This window comes from Rhinatrema bivittatum, chromosome 1, assembly GCF_901001135.1.
Source record: "Rhinatrema bivittatum chromosome 1, aRhiBiv1.1, whole genome shotgun sequence".
Lineage (NCBI taxonomy): Eukaryota > Metazoa > Chordata > Amphibia > Gymnophiona > Rhinatrematidae > Rhinatrema > Rhinatrema bivittatum.
Genome location: NC_042615.1, coordinates 330,517,121 through 330,533,852, shown reverse-complemented (window position 1 = coordinate 330,533,852; position 16,732 = coordinate 330,517,121). Strand labels below are relative to the sequence as shown.

General features: G+C 45.9%; 1 protein-coding gene across 9 annotated transcripts in view; it reads right to left on the bottom strand.

The window, feature by feature from the left end:
* Positions 1-16,732, bottom strand: part of FAM13A (family with sequence similarity 13 member A) — a 505,365-nt gene that overhangs the window by 83,236 nt on the left and 405,397 nt on the right. For all 9 annotated transcript variants that reach the window (XR_003856193.1, XM_029597821.1, XM_029597782.1 and 6 more), the window contains one exon: positions 3,087-3,234. Coding sequence is in view for 8 of the 9 variants with exons in the window: in XM_029597821.1 (XP_029453681.1) it covers positions 3,087-3,234 (148 nt within the window). In the remaining variant the exon portion in view is untranslated. The remainder of the gene's footprint in view (positions 1-3,086; positions 3,235-16,732) is intronic.

Genomic DNA, 16,732 nt, shown 5'->3' with positions numbered 1-16,732 from the left:
GGATGCTTATGAATAATTCTCATCACATTTAACTTTGTATCTTTTGATATAAAAAGATGCTGTCTTTCAACAGGTAAAAAGAAGCATGCTTGAACCTGTCATGGAGACCAGTACTGTGACAGAATTCAAGCATGCTTGGGGCAGACAGAGGATGGTGATAGGGACAGGGTTGGGAAGTTGCAGGGAAATAATCCATCTTTTTCTCCTTCTAGAGCAGAGGCAAGGGGAAAATGGAAGCAAACCTAGCAACACTGCAGGTCATGGGATATCCAGGTTAGAATCAGCAGGCTACAACACTTTAGAAGCCAAATGGGTTGGTGCTGGTGGACTGGTGGCGGCTGGGCCATGGGGCACTAGGAGGCTGATGTTTGGGAAATAGCCTGCCTTGTTTTGGCAGCTGTTTAGATTAGAAAGTTTGGTGGTAAACCAAGAGGAGACTGGATGTTGGATTATGTATGAGCATTTGTAAGCTCATCACTTCCAGAAGGGTAGAAAACTAAAGAGAATAACAAAAGCTGACTTTGATAAGAAGTGATATCCTTCAAGCGATCAGACTTCCATGTCTGGCAGCTGAGGGCTGGAATAACTGAGCCGACTGGATGGGGCAACTGGTCTGAACTGTCATCATCTGCTTTGTTACTATGAGCCCTGACTCTCCAATCCCCCTGAAACCACTGAACTACAGAGAAACTTCAGGGGGAAGACTTTAAAGTGATCAGAATACAATAAGTGAATGCATTTTGTACCCAAAAATATATTAAACTGGCCTCCCCCCAATAAAACAGCAACAAATCGTAGAACAAGGAATAAAACCAATGGAACATGGATGAGATCTATGCCCTCCCCCACAAGGGGACACTGCCACTTACAAAATGATGGGCGCAACACATGCAGCTAACCCCTTGTGGAAATCTGAAAATAGGAGATATGCTTATCCACCACCAAACAAAAATATACAAACCACTGATGTGGAGCAAGTACAGCTAGTGACACTGTTGACAGGTCCAAATGCAGAATTCACGCTGTGACTTGTTCGCTGTCCAACATTCGCTTGTGGAAGGGAACTTATTGCGTCAACTCAGATGCCTTAAACTAAAAGTGTTCTTGCTTCTGGCTTCATGTTAACACCAGAAAACAGAGGTGTCTGCTTAAGGGCAGCTACAGAGCTGAGCAAAAGGTGAAGGAAGGCATGACCCCCAACCAATTTCATTCATCATTGTGTCCATCTGTCTTTCCCCATGTCCACTTGAATTACAAAGTGAGCAGCTCCGTAAAGGGGAGGGGAGTAGGACACTACCATCCTGCATACATTTGTGGGCCGCTATATTCCTAAGTTACACCAATTTTAAAAGTAAACTTATGCACTTAATTTCACTTTGAAAATTATTGTACAAACTTAACTGCACAAAAAGGTACACCTGCTCCTTTCTGCGGGGATTTTGGGGAAACTGACGTGCACACTGCTTAAAAATCGAAAAAGTATACAAACCTACTCAGATTCCGCCTCCCTGGGACGCTTCTCCCCAAATGCGCTTTAAAAATTACCCGCCTACAGGGCACATGTATGGAATTTTACGGGCAATGTCAGCCAGGCAATTTGCAAAAGGACCATTTCTACGGGCACAGCACGGTTTTACCCATAAAAGTCCAAGTACCATCTTATAATCTACCTAAATAGCAGAGTTACAAAGGCGAAATGGCGTAAACATCACAGACTCAATTTTCAAAAGCATTTAGGTGCATAAAACCCATATTTTTGCATGTAAAACAGGTTTTTAAAACGATCTGTGGGTTTGCACGCGCAAGAGCTATGCACAGAAGGGATTCCGCACAGGGCGCGAGCACACGTGCGCTTGAATTTTATATCGTCCACGCAACTGCGCTCGCGCATTATTTAAAATACACCTAGTGCGCGCAGGTGTGCTCCTAATTTTAAGCCGTTACACAAGGTATCGTTATTCCCGTATGTTCCTTAAGACTTGTCGGCTTTTACATGCACAAGCGAGCACATTTTATAACCTGCATGCGTGAAGGAAACAACTAGTTTTACCACTTAGCCCAATCTCTCTCTAGGTCATCCAGACCCTTCTGGTTCTTCAGCCTGTACTCTCCCACCCAGTTTACCCAGACCCCTCAGCCAGTCATTTTTTCACCTTTATGACGTTTACGATCACTTACACCTGACATTGGGCAGACGTAAACGTACGCAGTGGCTTTAACAGGTTTTAAAATAGTAACTTGTGCATCTCCATGCTGGCCCCGCTCGGAATGCCCCCCCGCCCACAACTTTTTTTCCTACACACAAAGTTACTTGCGGTCCCTGTGTTATGCGCCTAAGTAGTGGGTTTTGAAATACAATTTACTCGCGCACGTGGCCTGTTTTTTTTCCAGCTTTTTAAAATCTACCCCGTACTGTTTAGGTGAATTACAAAGAGGAGGAGTGGGAAACACCCTTAACATGCACACTTTCAGTTTTTCAGCGTATGCAAGTGAATGAGTGTGTTCACATTTACCCCTGGCTCCGTAAGCGGGGGCAGGCGCCCACCCACGCATGTTCCAAGCCGACTTTCGCACGTCAGCTTGCTCTGAAAATTCGGGCTGCAGCCCGCACGTGCTCTCCGCAGGCAGACTTTAGTCCTAAATGAGCTGCTATAAAAAAAATCACCCTCAATAGTTTTAGGCTGTTTGTTGCTCCAAACCCTGACAAATTGAGAAGAGACTGCCCTTACAGACCACAGACGACCAGAACAAGCAATACCAATTTTCTTCAATACTGATCCTTACCCATGCACTGGAAAGGGAGGGGAAGGGAAGCAGCGGCAAACTTTTTTAAAACTCAGATTATTGTATTTAACTGAAACAGTACCTATTGTAATTCATTACTGTTAGAACGAGCAGCTGCCTGTTGCAAATAAAAGTAAAACTAGAGTTAAATGTGAAACCAATGCTTTCCCCTTTCAATGCAGCGATATTTGGGAATATTTTCAAGGACTTCTTTTTCCTGTGTAGCTGTAAAATGTACCAGGGCAGGGCACCGGGATCCTCAACACTCAAGTCTCTCCTTAACCAAAAGGCTTTCCTCTTACCTTCCCAGCTCTTGTCATCACAAAGCGAGCTCAGGTCCAGCCGAGGCACTTCAGGGACGAAGCTCTTCTCCACATCCCCAGCATCTTGGCTTTTCTGCTGCTTGGTTTCTGGGTTGCTCTGATGTTCCTGAATCTTCATGCTGGAAATCTAAAATAATCCCAAAACATACAGAACAAACTGTATTCCTGCGTAAGATCAGAAACCTGCAACCAAAAGTGTGCCAAGGAGCTAGGGCTGACCCCTCAGAGCAATCCAAACGTTCCTGCTCGGCATCAACCAAAAACAAAAAACAAAACAAAAAAAAAAAAACAACCCCCCCCTCACATTTGCCCGTCTGCTTTGCTTTTACTTTCCCTGGCAGAAAAGAATCACAAGATCCAGTTCAATCTCTGCTTACTGATCGCAGTCCTCAAGGTACTGCGCCTCCTTTGGAACAAAAGCAGAAGGCAAAACAGGTCGACAAAAACAAGGCCCTCCTTTTTGCCCCCTGGGGGCGGTTGCTAGGGAAGCTGACTGTGTAGCGGGATCCCTGTGGGGCGGATGTGCAGGGCCGAGGTGCACCTTCGATTAGAGTTACTGGGTCATTACTAAATCTGGGGGAAGGAGAAAGCAGACAGTGCAAGCAGCCTGGGAGAGCAGAAAGCTGCTCGGAAAATGAAACCTTCCCCAAATGTGTATTCAGGAGACAGGCGACCCGGTTCCATCCATAGGAAGCTACACGCCAGCTGTTACACATAGGGAGGGCAACTTTCAGGCATTCATTTAGGGTCAAAGTCTGCCAGTAAAAAGAACTCACAGACTTTAGCCTGAATTTGCAAAACAGACTTATACGTACAAGTCTGCTTTGAAAACTTTGCTGGTATAAGCAGAAGCCAGTGTCGCACACGGGCACAAACTGACACCTGCTCATTAGCCGTGTGTATACCGATTCATACACACTCAAACATATGCACGTAAAATGCTACCCCTGCCCCAATTCTGTCCCCCCCAAAGCTCCTCGCTCTCGTGCGTGTACAAGTATGCATAGAATCACTTCTGCACCTATTTTTATGTACATGATCCCCCAGGGAAATTTTCAAAGTCCATTGATGTGCATAAAAGCGGGTTTTATGTGCGTAAATCCTTTTGAAAATTTAGCCAAAGCAGAACAAGATAGCTACTGCTAAATATACACACAGGGCTTTTATCATATTCTTCAACCCCCAAGACATATACAACCGGGTGCACAGTCACTCTCAGTACCCATAAATAAACTCATAAGAATGATTCCTTGAGCTCTCCGACTAAGGACAGCAAAACCAGGAAACGAGTGGCATAGCTGCAGAAATAGGGAGGTCATGACCTTTTTGACTTTGCTTGCATCATACATTTGGGATTTGATTTGCAGCAGGGGAATTGCTAATCTATCTTGTGACCAATTTTCACCAGTGCCTTTATCAAGCTCATACACTCGAGTGGTCCATTCCATTATGCAAATTTTAAACTAGACTGATAATTGACATCTGCAGCACTCAAGCCCCGGCCAGTCAACCAGTGACCACTTGTCTTCACAACCACAACTTTACTTTCAGGCTGATGCAATACAGACGTGCTGAAAAGCACTTTTTTTTTTTTTTTTAACGCGCACAATCACCTCTCCTGGGCGCCCAATGCAATACGCAAATGAGCCGCCATACTAAAAAGGACGCGCTAGGGATAAATCGTGCGTCCCTAGCGTGTCCATGACATCGGGCGTAAGTCTAGTGCGTCCAAAACGCGTGTCCAACTGCACATTCAGCGGTGCACTGAACTTAGCGCTCAATATTTCATCAGCCTGTATGCATATTTTCTTGAAGACAACCAAGTTTGTCAGTACAAGGATTCTCCCTAGGCTAGCTGGTAAAGTTCAGATTTATATTGCAGACTTCACAGCACTTGCCTGTAATTTTCACATGCAATGGATCACAATTTCCTGCTAGGCTACCTGCTACCTTTATTTCCACTGGTGCACAATTAAAAGTGGAGTGCACTGTGCACTTTGCCCCTCTCCGCTAATGTGAAAATCAAACACCAAAAGTCCAACACATCATGCAAGGCCAAGGTGGTGTATGCGAATATCTAGTGGCAGCCACAGCTCCCTTTAAAAGGCCAAATTATTATGTTCAAGGGCTCTAAGAGCACAGGCAGTTTTTCTAACAATGGGAAGATTCCTTGCATGAAAAGCACAAATATTTAGGTTTCTTCATAGGCAGCTGTTTGAGTTTGGTCTTGGGATAATCTCTGAAGGGGGTTTAAGAGGCTGAAGTCTGACCCTGGCCAAGGGTCATGTCAATCAGAGAAGAGAAACTATTTTTTTCCTTGGGCACTTGCCATATACATATGGGTCACCAATTAGCTGTGTTCCAGTCACATCTTTACTTTAAGCAATATCTGTAAATATAGTATGTGTGACATACACAGGAGTAAATAACAAATATTACCTACAGTCTTGCAAATTTGGTGGGTAATTTTAACCTACTGGGTTTGCCACAGTAATGAAAGCAAACGAGCATCCGTAGTTTACCTTTCATAATTGTCCCCCTGAAAAATGACCCACACAGAATTACGCCTGCTTCCTCTGTAGGTAAATTTATGTGGGACACAAATGAGCTTTGCTCTGATTATAGAAAACTATGAGCACTGTTCCTTCTCCTGCCCCCAGGAGGGTGAGTAATATTACCCCAGTTTCACAGGCAATGGAGAAATTGCTTACCTGAAAATTTCATTTTTCTTAGTGTAGACAGATGGACTCAGGACCAGTGGGTTATGCTCCCCTGCCAGCAGATGGAGATGGAGCAAGCTGACATCACAGTATATATAACCCTGCAGTAACCCTAGCCTGCCAGTATTCTCTTCAAAAGCAACTGTGGACAGACTAGCAAAAAACATGATTAAAAATAGTCAACCATAACTGTACTCAAACAACAACAAACAGTGAACTCAAGTAAGAACATAGGTCCCCAATCTAGAGACTGGATGAGCACTTATCAGTAATCTCTGGGAACCCACAACCCCACAGGAGGACTATTGACACAATCATTTGGCAGCAGAGGGTGGGAAGCTGAGTCCATCAGTCTACACTAAGGAAAACGAAATTATCAAGTAAGTAATTTTTCCATTTCTTAACATACAGAGAGATGGACTTGGGAGCAGTGGGATGTACCAAAGCTACTCCCGAAACAGGGTGCGAGGCTGCCTGCGGTCCAAACAACATCACACGTGCAAAGGCTGCATCCTCCCAGGCTTACATATCCAGACAATAAAACCTGGAAAAAGTGTGAAAGGAGGACCAACGTTGCAGCTTGGCAGATATCGATGGGATACAACAAACTAACCTCCGCCAATGACACTGCCTGAGCCCAAGTGGAATGAGCCCTAACCTGAGTAAGTAATGGCTTTTCAGCATCCATATATGCGGTCTTGACTACCTCCTTAATCCAGCGAGCTATGGTAGCCCACGAAGTCGGAGCGTGCTGCTTACTCCCGCCATGGAGAACAAACAGGCCATCCATCTTTCAAAAAGAAACCTCCAGATACTGTACGCCAAGTCTCTTGACATCCAAGGAGTGCAAGAGGCAATATTCCTCCACATCCCTGACCTATCCAGGGACGGCAAGGAGATGAACTGATTCACATGAAAGTCCAAGACTACTTAGGCAAGAAGGATGGAACAGGATGCAGCTGTAACGTCCCCGGAGTCATCCGAAGGAATGGCTCCCAGCAAGACAAGGCCTGCATCTCAGAAATTCAAAACGCCGAACATATAGCCACCAGTAACACTGTCTTCAAAGTCAACAACCATAAGGAAAGGCTACACCGTGGTCGGAACATAGGACGCGCCAAAAAACTCAGCTCCAAGTTAAGACTCCACAAGGGAACCGGTAACCGCAAGGAAGGCCTAAGATGCTTCACTCCCTTCAAAAAATGGACCACGTCAGGATGAGAAAACAATGAACCCACCATTCACCTGGCCCCTGAAACAGGTAAGAGCCAAAACCTGCACCTTCAAGGAATTCAGGGCCAACCCTTTATTCAACCAATCCTGCAAAAAGTCCAGAGTAAGTGGGATCTTAACTGAACGAGGACAAACACTACGCTCCTCACACCAGGCCTCAAACTCTCCAAACCCGCACATAAGCCAAGGAAGTGGAGAACTTGCAAACATGGAGCAAAGTGGCAATCAATGCAGAGGAATAACCACACTTCAACAGGCAGGCCTTCCATAGGTCAAACCGTAAGAAAGGACAGAGTCTGATCCTTATGAAGAACCGGTCCCTGCTGTAACAGATCCATGTGCGGCGGAAGGTGAAGGGGGCTCTCCAACAGGAGTCTTCGCAAAGCCACATATCATGAACACCTGGGCCAGTCCGGTGCTACCAGGAGTACTAGCCCCCTGTGGCCTTTGATCTTGCGAATTTATCCTGCCCAGCAAGAGCCACGGAGGAAAGGAATAAGCAATCTGTCTCCAGCCAGACCTGTACAAGAGCTTCCTATGCCTAGGGCCCACAGATCTCTCTTGCAACTAAAGAGGAACTTTCGCATTGCAAGAAGACACTAGCAGGTCTAGGAATGAAAAGCCCCAGCGATCCACAATCAGCTGAAATGTCTTGGCTGACAACACCCACTCTCCTGGGTCCAGACTCTCCCTGCTTAGAAAGTCCACTCTTATGTTGTCTTTTCTTGCAATATGAGAGGCCAAGACTATCTCCAATGACTTTCCACCCATTCCATAAGCTGGTCTAATTCCTGCGACACTTGTTGGCTTCTTAGTTCCTCCCTGGCGATTGATGTAGGCCACCGTCGTCGCGTAGTCTGACATCACATGAAACGCTTGATCCCGCAGCCTGTGGCTGAAATGCAAGCATGCCAGCAGTACCGCCTGGGCCTCCAGACGAATGAAGTTCCAGCAGGACTCTTCGACATTCCAACACACTTTGGCCATTAACTCCAGACAGTGAGCCCCCCCCAACTGTGGTGTGAGTACCAACCAGGTCAGAGGCGACAAGGGAACTCCTTTTCTCAGATGATCCTCCAGCAACCACCACTGGAGGCAGAAGCAAATTTCCATCGGCAAGTGGAGCTGAACCGCATAGTCCTGAGACTGCGAGTTCCAATGCGACAGCAGAGAGTGCTGAAGAGGATGCATATGTGCCTTTGCCCATGGCACCACTTCCAGGGTTGCCGCCATCAAGCCAAGCCCCTGTAGGTAGGACCACACCATCAGGCATATAGTGTTCACCAACTGACGCACTTGAGACATCAATTTCTGAATCTGAACTTCCGGTAGGACAGCTCTGTCCAGCTGCATGTCGAACCGGACCCCACAAATACTTCAACAACTGGGATGGCTGAAGACTGTTCTTGGTCAGGTTCAGCATCCAACTGAGCTCCTGTAATAAGGAGACCACCCTATGTGTCACCAGGTGGCTATCTGAGACTTGACTCGAATCAGCCAGTGATCCAAATAAGGGAGCAACAGGATCCCTTCTCTTCGCAAAGCTGCTGCTACGACCACCATAACCTTGGAAAATGTTCGGGGAGTGGTGGCTAGACCAAAGGGCAGTGTTCGAAACTGATAATAGCGTCCCGATACCGCAAAGTGTAGAAAGCGTTGGTGCTCTAATTGGATGGGAATATGAAGCTAAGCCTCTGACAGATCCAGGGAGGTCAGAAATTCCCCCGACTGCACCGCCATTATCACAGAGCATTAGGTTTCCATGCAAAAATGAGTCACCTTCAAAAGACGATTGACTCTCTTGAGGTCCAGAATGGGACGAAAGGAGCTCTCTTGGGGCACAACAAAATAAATGGAATATTGCCCCATACTTTCTTGAGACGCAGGCACCGGAACCACAGCCCTCAGTCTGAGAAGCCTTTGAAACGTGAACTCCACTGCCCGTTTCTTCTGAAGGGAGTGGCGATATGTCCCGAGGTATATTGCAAAATTCCAGTGCATACCCTTCTCGTATCACCTCCAGGACCCACTGGTCTGATGTGATCTCGATTCACCTCCGATAAAAGAGAGAGAGAGAGAGAGTCATCCTCCTATTTACTGTTCCAGAAGGTGGGTTGGCAAACCACTGGGAAGCTTGGGAAGGTCCGCCACCTGAGCCTGCTCCTCTCTTAGGTTGTCAAGGACAAAACGACTGAGACCTACCAAAAGGCCGAGTCCACTGAAAGGTCGTCCCTCTATAGGGACGACACTGCCAGAATCCCCAGAAACAACCCCTCATAACAGAGGGGGCGCTGCAATTACTTCTTATCTTCCGGCAACCGGGGAACTGGAGATGTGCCCCACTTACTGGCCAGCTTCTCCAACTCATTCCCAAACAAGAGTGATCCTTAAAAGGCATTTTTGTAAGATTAACTTTGGAAGCTGCGTTAGCTGACCAATTTCGCAACCATAGTTGACGCTGGGCCGCTACCACCGAAGCCACGCCTCTGGCCGAGGTACGGACCAAATCACAGCCCACATCTGCCAAAAAAGGTGGCAGCGGGTTCCATAACTGCTATGGAATGCACCCCAGAATCAACAACTTTCTGCATGAGAAGCAGGCAAGAATGGGCCACAAGAGTGCAACAGGAAGCAATCTGAAAAGCCATCGCCACCACTTCAAAGGCCTGTTTAAGGATAGGCTTAAGTCACCTATCATGTACATCCTTCAAGGCCGCTCCTCCCTCCACGGGGATAGTCGTTCGCCTAGAGATGGCACAGACCAGCGCATCCACTTTGGGAAGACACAAATACTCTCTCACAGCTGGATCTAGGAGTACAGACCTTCTGATGTCTGACCCTCTTTGAAAATTGACTCTGGCATGCCCCATTCCAGATCAATCAATTCCTGGATGGCATCCATAACTGGAAAAAAAAAAAGAGGCTTTACACAAGGAAACCAAAATAGGATTCTTCTTCAGATCCAACATGGAATCTGCACCAGGAACACCCAACTACTGCAAGGTCTAGGAAATCAGAGCCGGCAGTTCAACTCTATGAAAGAACCGTAATACGGTCCAGTCCCAGAGGAATTTCCTGTTTTCCAGGGAATCAGGATCTGCCTGATAATCCATGCCATCCGGGTTCCTGTTGGGAAACCTCATAATGAATCGAGGCGTGCCCCGGCGTTGAACCAAAGGAGTGGAAAAGGGAGGGGCCACTGGCTGAGGATTCGACCTGACCAGATTGGGTAAAGCGGAGGACTGTGCCTGAAGAAAGGATTTTAAACCCTGAAGAACCTTCACCCAAGGAAAAGCAGCCAGATCCAGGCCAAACTCAGAAGGAACTGGAGCGGGGCCTTCTGAACTGCCATCTCCTGCGGAGGAGCCAGTCAAGGGAGTACCAAGGTCTGGCGAACCTCTGGACAAAGCAGTCACAAAACCTTCATCAGGATGGGAGGGCCCTGGCTTAGCAAAAATCAGAGGAGGACAACTCTCCCTGAGCATCCAAACAGCACTAACACAGGTTAGAAGCCATGATAGGCTGAGAAGCCCGGTACAGAGAGAAAGATGCTTAGGCTTCCTGTTCACTGGTGCCATCGCGAAGGTGAATGTGCGGCCAAACGGCTCATGCTGAAAATTTTATGCGCACAAAAATTAGGCACCCTCAAAAAAAAATTAAGTGCCACTCAATTCACTCGCACACTGTGTGTGTGTAGGCTCTTGCACTTATCAGCATCATTAAAAAGCTGTGCACGCAAAAGGTGCGTCCTAACTGCACGCACAGCGTGTGTGCAGATCCTATGTACTGTACGCACCAACATCTTATAGAGGGCAGAAACACGCACAGAAACACACAAAAAACGCCACCGCGGACTACCACATGGCGCAAAGGTAAGAAGACTAACTGTGGGCCTAGCCCACTGGGGGCTGCTCAACCCACCAGGTTCCCCTAACCCCACTGGGAGCAGGAACAAAGATGGAATGGTCCTAAAACCCCTCTGTCTGTATCAGAAGGTAAAAAACATCTTCTGTCCTCTCTTTTATTTATTTGTGTTTTAAAAAACTTAACAGAGCCCAGCGCTTACCGGCTGAGCACAGAGACAAGTCTCCGTCTGCGGGGGAGAGAGGGCATCTGCCATCACTGCTGCACTTGGCCTCCTGCAAACGCTGCCTTTCAGCTGCACAAGCAGCTAAGTCCATGCCGGGAACCGGCTACCGGACCAAGGTACACCTCTGAGGGACCACGGAAATCACCTCAGGAATTCTCAACGGGGGGAGGGACCATTAGGTATCACAGCAGGAGAGCAGGGCTTTCATCCTCAATATAAAATTCTCCTTCCAAAATTTACAGCAATCCCCATAGGGAGATGCACATCCACCATCTGCTGGAGTCAGAGAATACTGGCAGGCTGGGGACACTGCATGAGTATATATACTGTGACATTAGCTTGCTCCAGCTCCATCTGCTGGCAGGGCAGCATAACCCACTGGTCCTGAGTCCATCTGTCTACATGCTAGTAAAAATTCTGTTTTACCAGCAAAAAGGGCTCTCATTATTACCCTTACACAATGGAGGTAGTTTTCAAAAGGTTTTACATGCGCAAATGGGCTTTTGAAAATTGCTTTGATATATGCTACTTTTACACCTATAACTCCTTTGAAAATTCACTCCAATGTATACAGCATGTGTGAAAAGAAACATGTCCAATTACATTATTTAAAATGGATTGGTTAAACAAGGTTTCTTTACAGAATGGGTGTGGATGCATGGAATGGCCTCCCAGTGGAAGTGAAGGAGACAAGAACAGTATCTGACTTCAAGTAAGCATGGGATAAATACAGGGGATCTGTAAGGGAGTGATGGGAATTACAAGGCTAAATTAGTTGGGTGGCTAGGGAGACTAGATAGGCCATACAGTCTTTTTCTGCTGTCTTGATCTATGTGATCTACGATCATAAACGGTGAGCCGGCAGTTCACTGCATCGTCAGTTGTGTTCTGGAGTGCAATCAAACCTACATTTTTTGAGGCTTGCACTACCTTTTGCTTGTTCAACATCCACTTTTCTCCAGGACCAATCTGGCTGCTAGAACTCTGAAATCAAGTCTATGGTATTAGAAATTGTAGCACTATGAGCCAGAATACTGTACACTCAAAGTGTGATGTGTGAACTGTATTCTAATGCTAATGAGGATACCCATACCCAGACTGAAACATACAAAAATAACATGATTCAGTCTTGTTCTGATTTTCCGGAAAATGATCCAGCCTAGCAAAGTAATTTGCATCTTGGTTTTCTAGAAAATTGGCATACACGAGTTGCGGTTAGTCTTTCACACTTGTGAAAATATTATGTGAAGAGATACGGCATGTTTTGTTATTATAGCATGGGGCTTCCAGCAGTGCTTGGAGTGGCACTTCCTCCCCCACTCTGAAGGTTGGACTCGCGTGCTCTTTTCAAGCAATTCGCAGTTTAACTTAATGGCCCTTGAAAGTTTATTTAATGATTGTTTAAATGATTGCATCAATCATGGTTATTGCCTGCATATGATTTTGTTTCTGGTCTATGGTGTGCGGGGGCAAAGGATAAGAGATGGAGATCATGGTGTACTGTATCTCTATTTTAGACTTTGTGGGGTCGACTTATTTTAATTTTTCTTTTAAAGGATTTACAGGGATAAAACCCGGTTGTGCACGTAAGTGGCCTTTTAAGCGCGGCCTTAGGAGACATTCCGGGTGGCAGAGCTGGGGGCAGGGAAAGATTTTACCTGCACACTTCTGATTTTCACAAAGTATGCACGTGTAGATTTGTGCCCAAAGTCACACCTGCCCACTGTCCATTGGGAAGCAAACAGGTGCAGCTGAAAGCACCCGCTTAGGAGAAATCTGGAAGGTCGTGAGGCAAAGGAGCCACATCTAGACCTCTTTTCTTCCTGGCTCACCAGACAGCAAAAACCAATCCACCAGCCTATTATGCCAACATCATCAGCAAAGGCAACTGGCATGGCAAGTACACTAAAGCTGGAGGTGACAGGAGACAGAACCATCACAGAGGGGTGGGGGAAAAAAAAAAAAAGTTTATCTGCATCGGCAGCCACTGATGCGATTTGGAGAACTTCTAACTAAAAATCTTTACATCTGTTTCCCGATTTTTCTTTAAAAGTAAATAAATGGATTCCTCACCTGCTCCTTCTAACCCCTGCGACTAACTGTAAATAAGTTATTTGCTACTAAAAGTCTGCTTTTAAGCTCCCTCAGCAGCAGGCTTAGCTGGCATCAGAGGAATGTGACCCTTTCCTGACCTTGCCATTCATTTAATGTAATTGTTGGAGGGGGGCCTAATAATCCACACAGTAAGTCTTCCGGTGGGAGGAGCTCTTACAGGATTTTAAAAATTCTTTCCAAGGAGATGTTCTCCTTACAACTAGGATTTAATTTTCTAGTTCTTAGAAGACAAAAATGCAGATCCTTCTAAGAAAGGATTTATACTGCCCTGACCGGGCCTGGCAGTCGTGCACCCGTGGCTGATCAAACTGCTGCTTTGGAGACAGCCCCAGCACGCCGGGGCACATCCCAGCGACACGCTCCACTGTCTGCCAAACTGGAAAAAAACAAACAACCACCCAGAAAATATTAATAAAGTTCCAGCTACACTGCCGCTGGGGTCTGGAGAGTGATGTGTAAAAGCTACTTCAACGAAGGTAGGAGAGGGATAAAAAAAAGACCTCCACCAAGTAATGACTGTGCAACCTTCAAGCAAGATTACAGCGAGGCGTGTACACTGTCTTCCAGGTTTCAGGGGAGACTGTTAAAGCCATTTAACAGCAGGAGCGGCGACACACAGGCCCTTATTTTCCAAATGTTTTCTTCCCCTTTTGTGTCTGCAAGAAAAAAAGCTTTGAAAAACATGTTTTGTCCTACTTGAAGCCATCTGCCAGCCTGCAGCAGCTGTTTGGGGGCTTCCTAGCTAGAGTAAACTGGAAAGCTGGCATGGTCATTTCAGGGTTGGTGTGCAACATGAAGGAAAACAACAAATTAAAAAAAAAAAAAAACCCAAAACACTTCCCTTCCCTGTCACAGCGTGGGTGAGTGCACCCTACCAAATACTGTAGACATCAGAGAATGAAGGCAAGCCTGCTTCAATAGACAATAAAACTGCATGCCGCATGTTAGTCTGTTTCTGATCCCTGCCTGTGCAAAGTTCTCTCTGGGGTAGCGGGCACAGAGTCCTTTTATGCTCGTCTGGCCTATACTCAAACCTGATTCAAGGAGAGTGGCTCTCTGTTCCGACATCGAGAAGATCTGGAATGTAGCAGGTGAAGCACAGGCCATGAGGTGAGAGAGGTAGGACTCTCTCTTAGGGCACTCGTGCACAAGGTGGGTGAGAAGGGGGATGAAGGTCACTGGATCCCTGAAAAGGGACCTCTTTAGATGAATGACAGATGTGAATCTTTCATCTGGATTTAATGGTATGCAATGGACTCTTTGAACTCTACAATAGCTCTCACTGGACCAATGCAAGAGTGATGCAAGCTTTTCAGACCACATGGCTTTAAAGATGCGCGAGTGTCTTACGTTGGGCCCCACTACAAAAAGTGTTGCATCTGCAAAGAATCCAGCTCTCTCTCTCTCCTTCCAGGATCAATCTGGCTACTAGCCCCCTGCATTAAAGTTATACAGAGCACCCATTCCCATTAGTGTAAATACAGTGTCTATGGGAGTTTCCATCATTTGCTAGATGACTCGCTCCTGGAACATTACCTACAGTAGCAGGCATGGTAAACAATCATCTTAAAACCACTTACGCCCAACAATATCAACCCTGGATACTGATGTGTAACAATGATATTCTTACATACTAGGGAAAAGTGCTCATCCAGAGATTCTGAGCCGACAGCCATATTTAGGGGCTGGGGGAGGTATTTGTCCCCACTATTGCAGAATTGGCTACAGCTATGAAGTGTTTTTCACCTTCCCCTGGAAGGCCATATTGAGAATGAGCTTAGGCAATTAGAAGGTCAGGTTCCATGGACTCCTGTTCATCTTTCAGCCTAAAGAACAGGTAACTATCACTCGCTCATATTCAGGTGTTTGCTTACGTGTCTGCAAGCGACGTGTAGGGGGAAAGTACATACCGGTGACCAGAAAACCCCTTCTGGTGGCTGGTTAGGTACACTTACCCCTACAACATAAACAGTTCAAAATGCTAGTCATGTTTTGCCACAATAGTGCTGCCATTGTTCCTCTTAAAGTGTTTGTTAGTGCAGAGTTCTAGTAACTGTACTGGTCCAGGAAAAAGCCAGATTCCTTGCAAGTTGTGACACTTTTAATGAGATCTACCTACAAATGATCTATTCTATCCTAGTTTACTGGCCATAGGCTTCTGAGGTCACACATGAAGTGACCTAAGTGGCCTCATAAGCTCACGCACAGCATCATCATCCCCTGATACTTTTCATATTGGTCCAATAAAAGATTCACACTCTGCAAAGAATCCTGCGAGCCCTGTTAAACATTCCGGGGGCTGTCAAAAGAAAACTGCTTGTTTCATGCAGTCCTTCTATTGGCCCACAGACACAGTTCCAAAGTGATTTCTGTTCATTCCTGCCCCTTGTGACCTCAAGCAAGTCACTTCACCCTCTATTGCCTCATGTACAAACTTAGGACTAGATTCATCAAAATATCACATATGATAAGAGAGAGGCATGTTTTATGGTAATAACCTATTTATTGCAATGTGGGTTATCTGCAAAGTGTGTTAACTTTTTGCACTTGTGGTAATACCACAAATACTGCATTTCCTACCTGCAACCACTTGGGGGGGGGGGGGGGGAGGAGAGAGCGAGCGAGCAAGCAAGAGACAGAGACAGAGGCACTGAGCTATTTATGCGACTATAGGAGGCCCACCTAGTAACTCGAGGTGAAGTTTAGGTAGTAGTGTAGGGGTTAGGAGCCACTTTGATATGCAGAGTGAGACGTACGAACAGAACAGTACACTCTTGTGAAGATTTGAAGTCCTTCAGAGAGAGAAAAATAACACAAAGATGAGTTTTGTACAATGTTTTCTCAACCTAGCTTGATGGATTCTCTACCTGGGTAACATCAAGCTAGGTTGAGAGAACATTGTACAAATCTCATCTTTGTGTGAGTTTCCTCTCTCTGAAGGATATCAAATCTTCACAAAAGTGTACTGTTCTGTTTGTACATCTCACTCTGTATGTCAAAGTGACCCCTAACCTCTTCACTACTACCTAAACTTCACCTCGAATTACTAGATGGGCCTCCTATAAATAGCTAATTACTACAAGGGCCTTATAGATAGTCTCTGTCTATCTCTCTCTCTCTCTGCCTAAAAATGGGCACATCACACAGCTTAACACCAATGAAAAAGGTGTATTTATTTTCGTCATTCAAATTGTGCGATATCATGCATTGTGGCTTCGCGAAGCCAGCTCCCTTTTACAAAAATCCCGCCCCCAACTCCACCACAATCCCTCCCATTTTTAAGAATTAGCATCGCACCATGCATTATGGTGCTTCTCGCATGCATTAAGGCGTTTTTTGCTTGCGAAAACGCCATAACGCGAGTTGGAAAATGACCTCCTTAGATTGTGAGTCCTATGAGGATAGGGAAAATACCTACAGTATCGGAATATTTATTTATTTATTTATTTTTAGTTTTTGATATACCG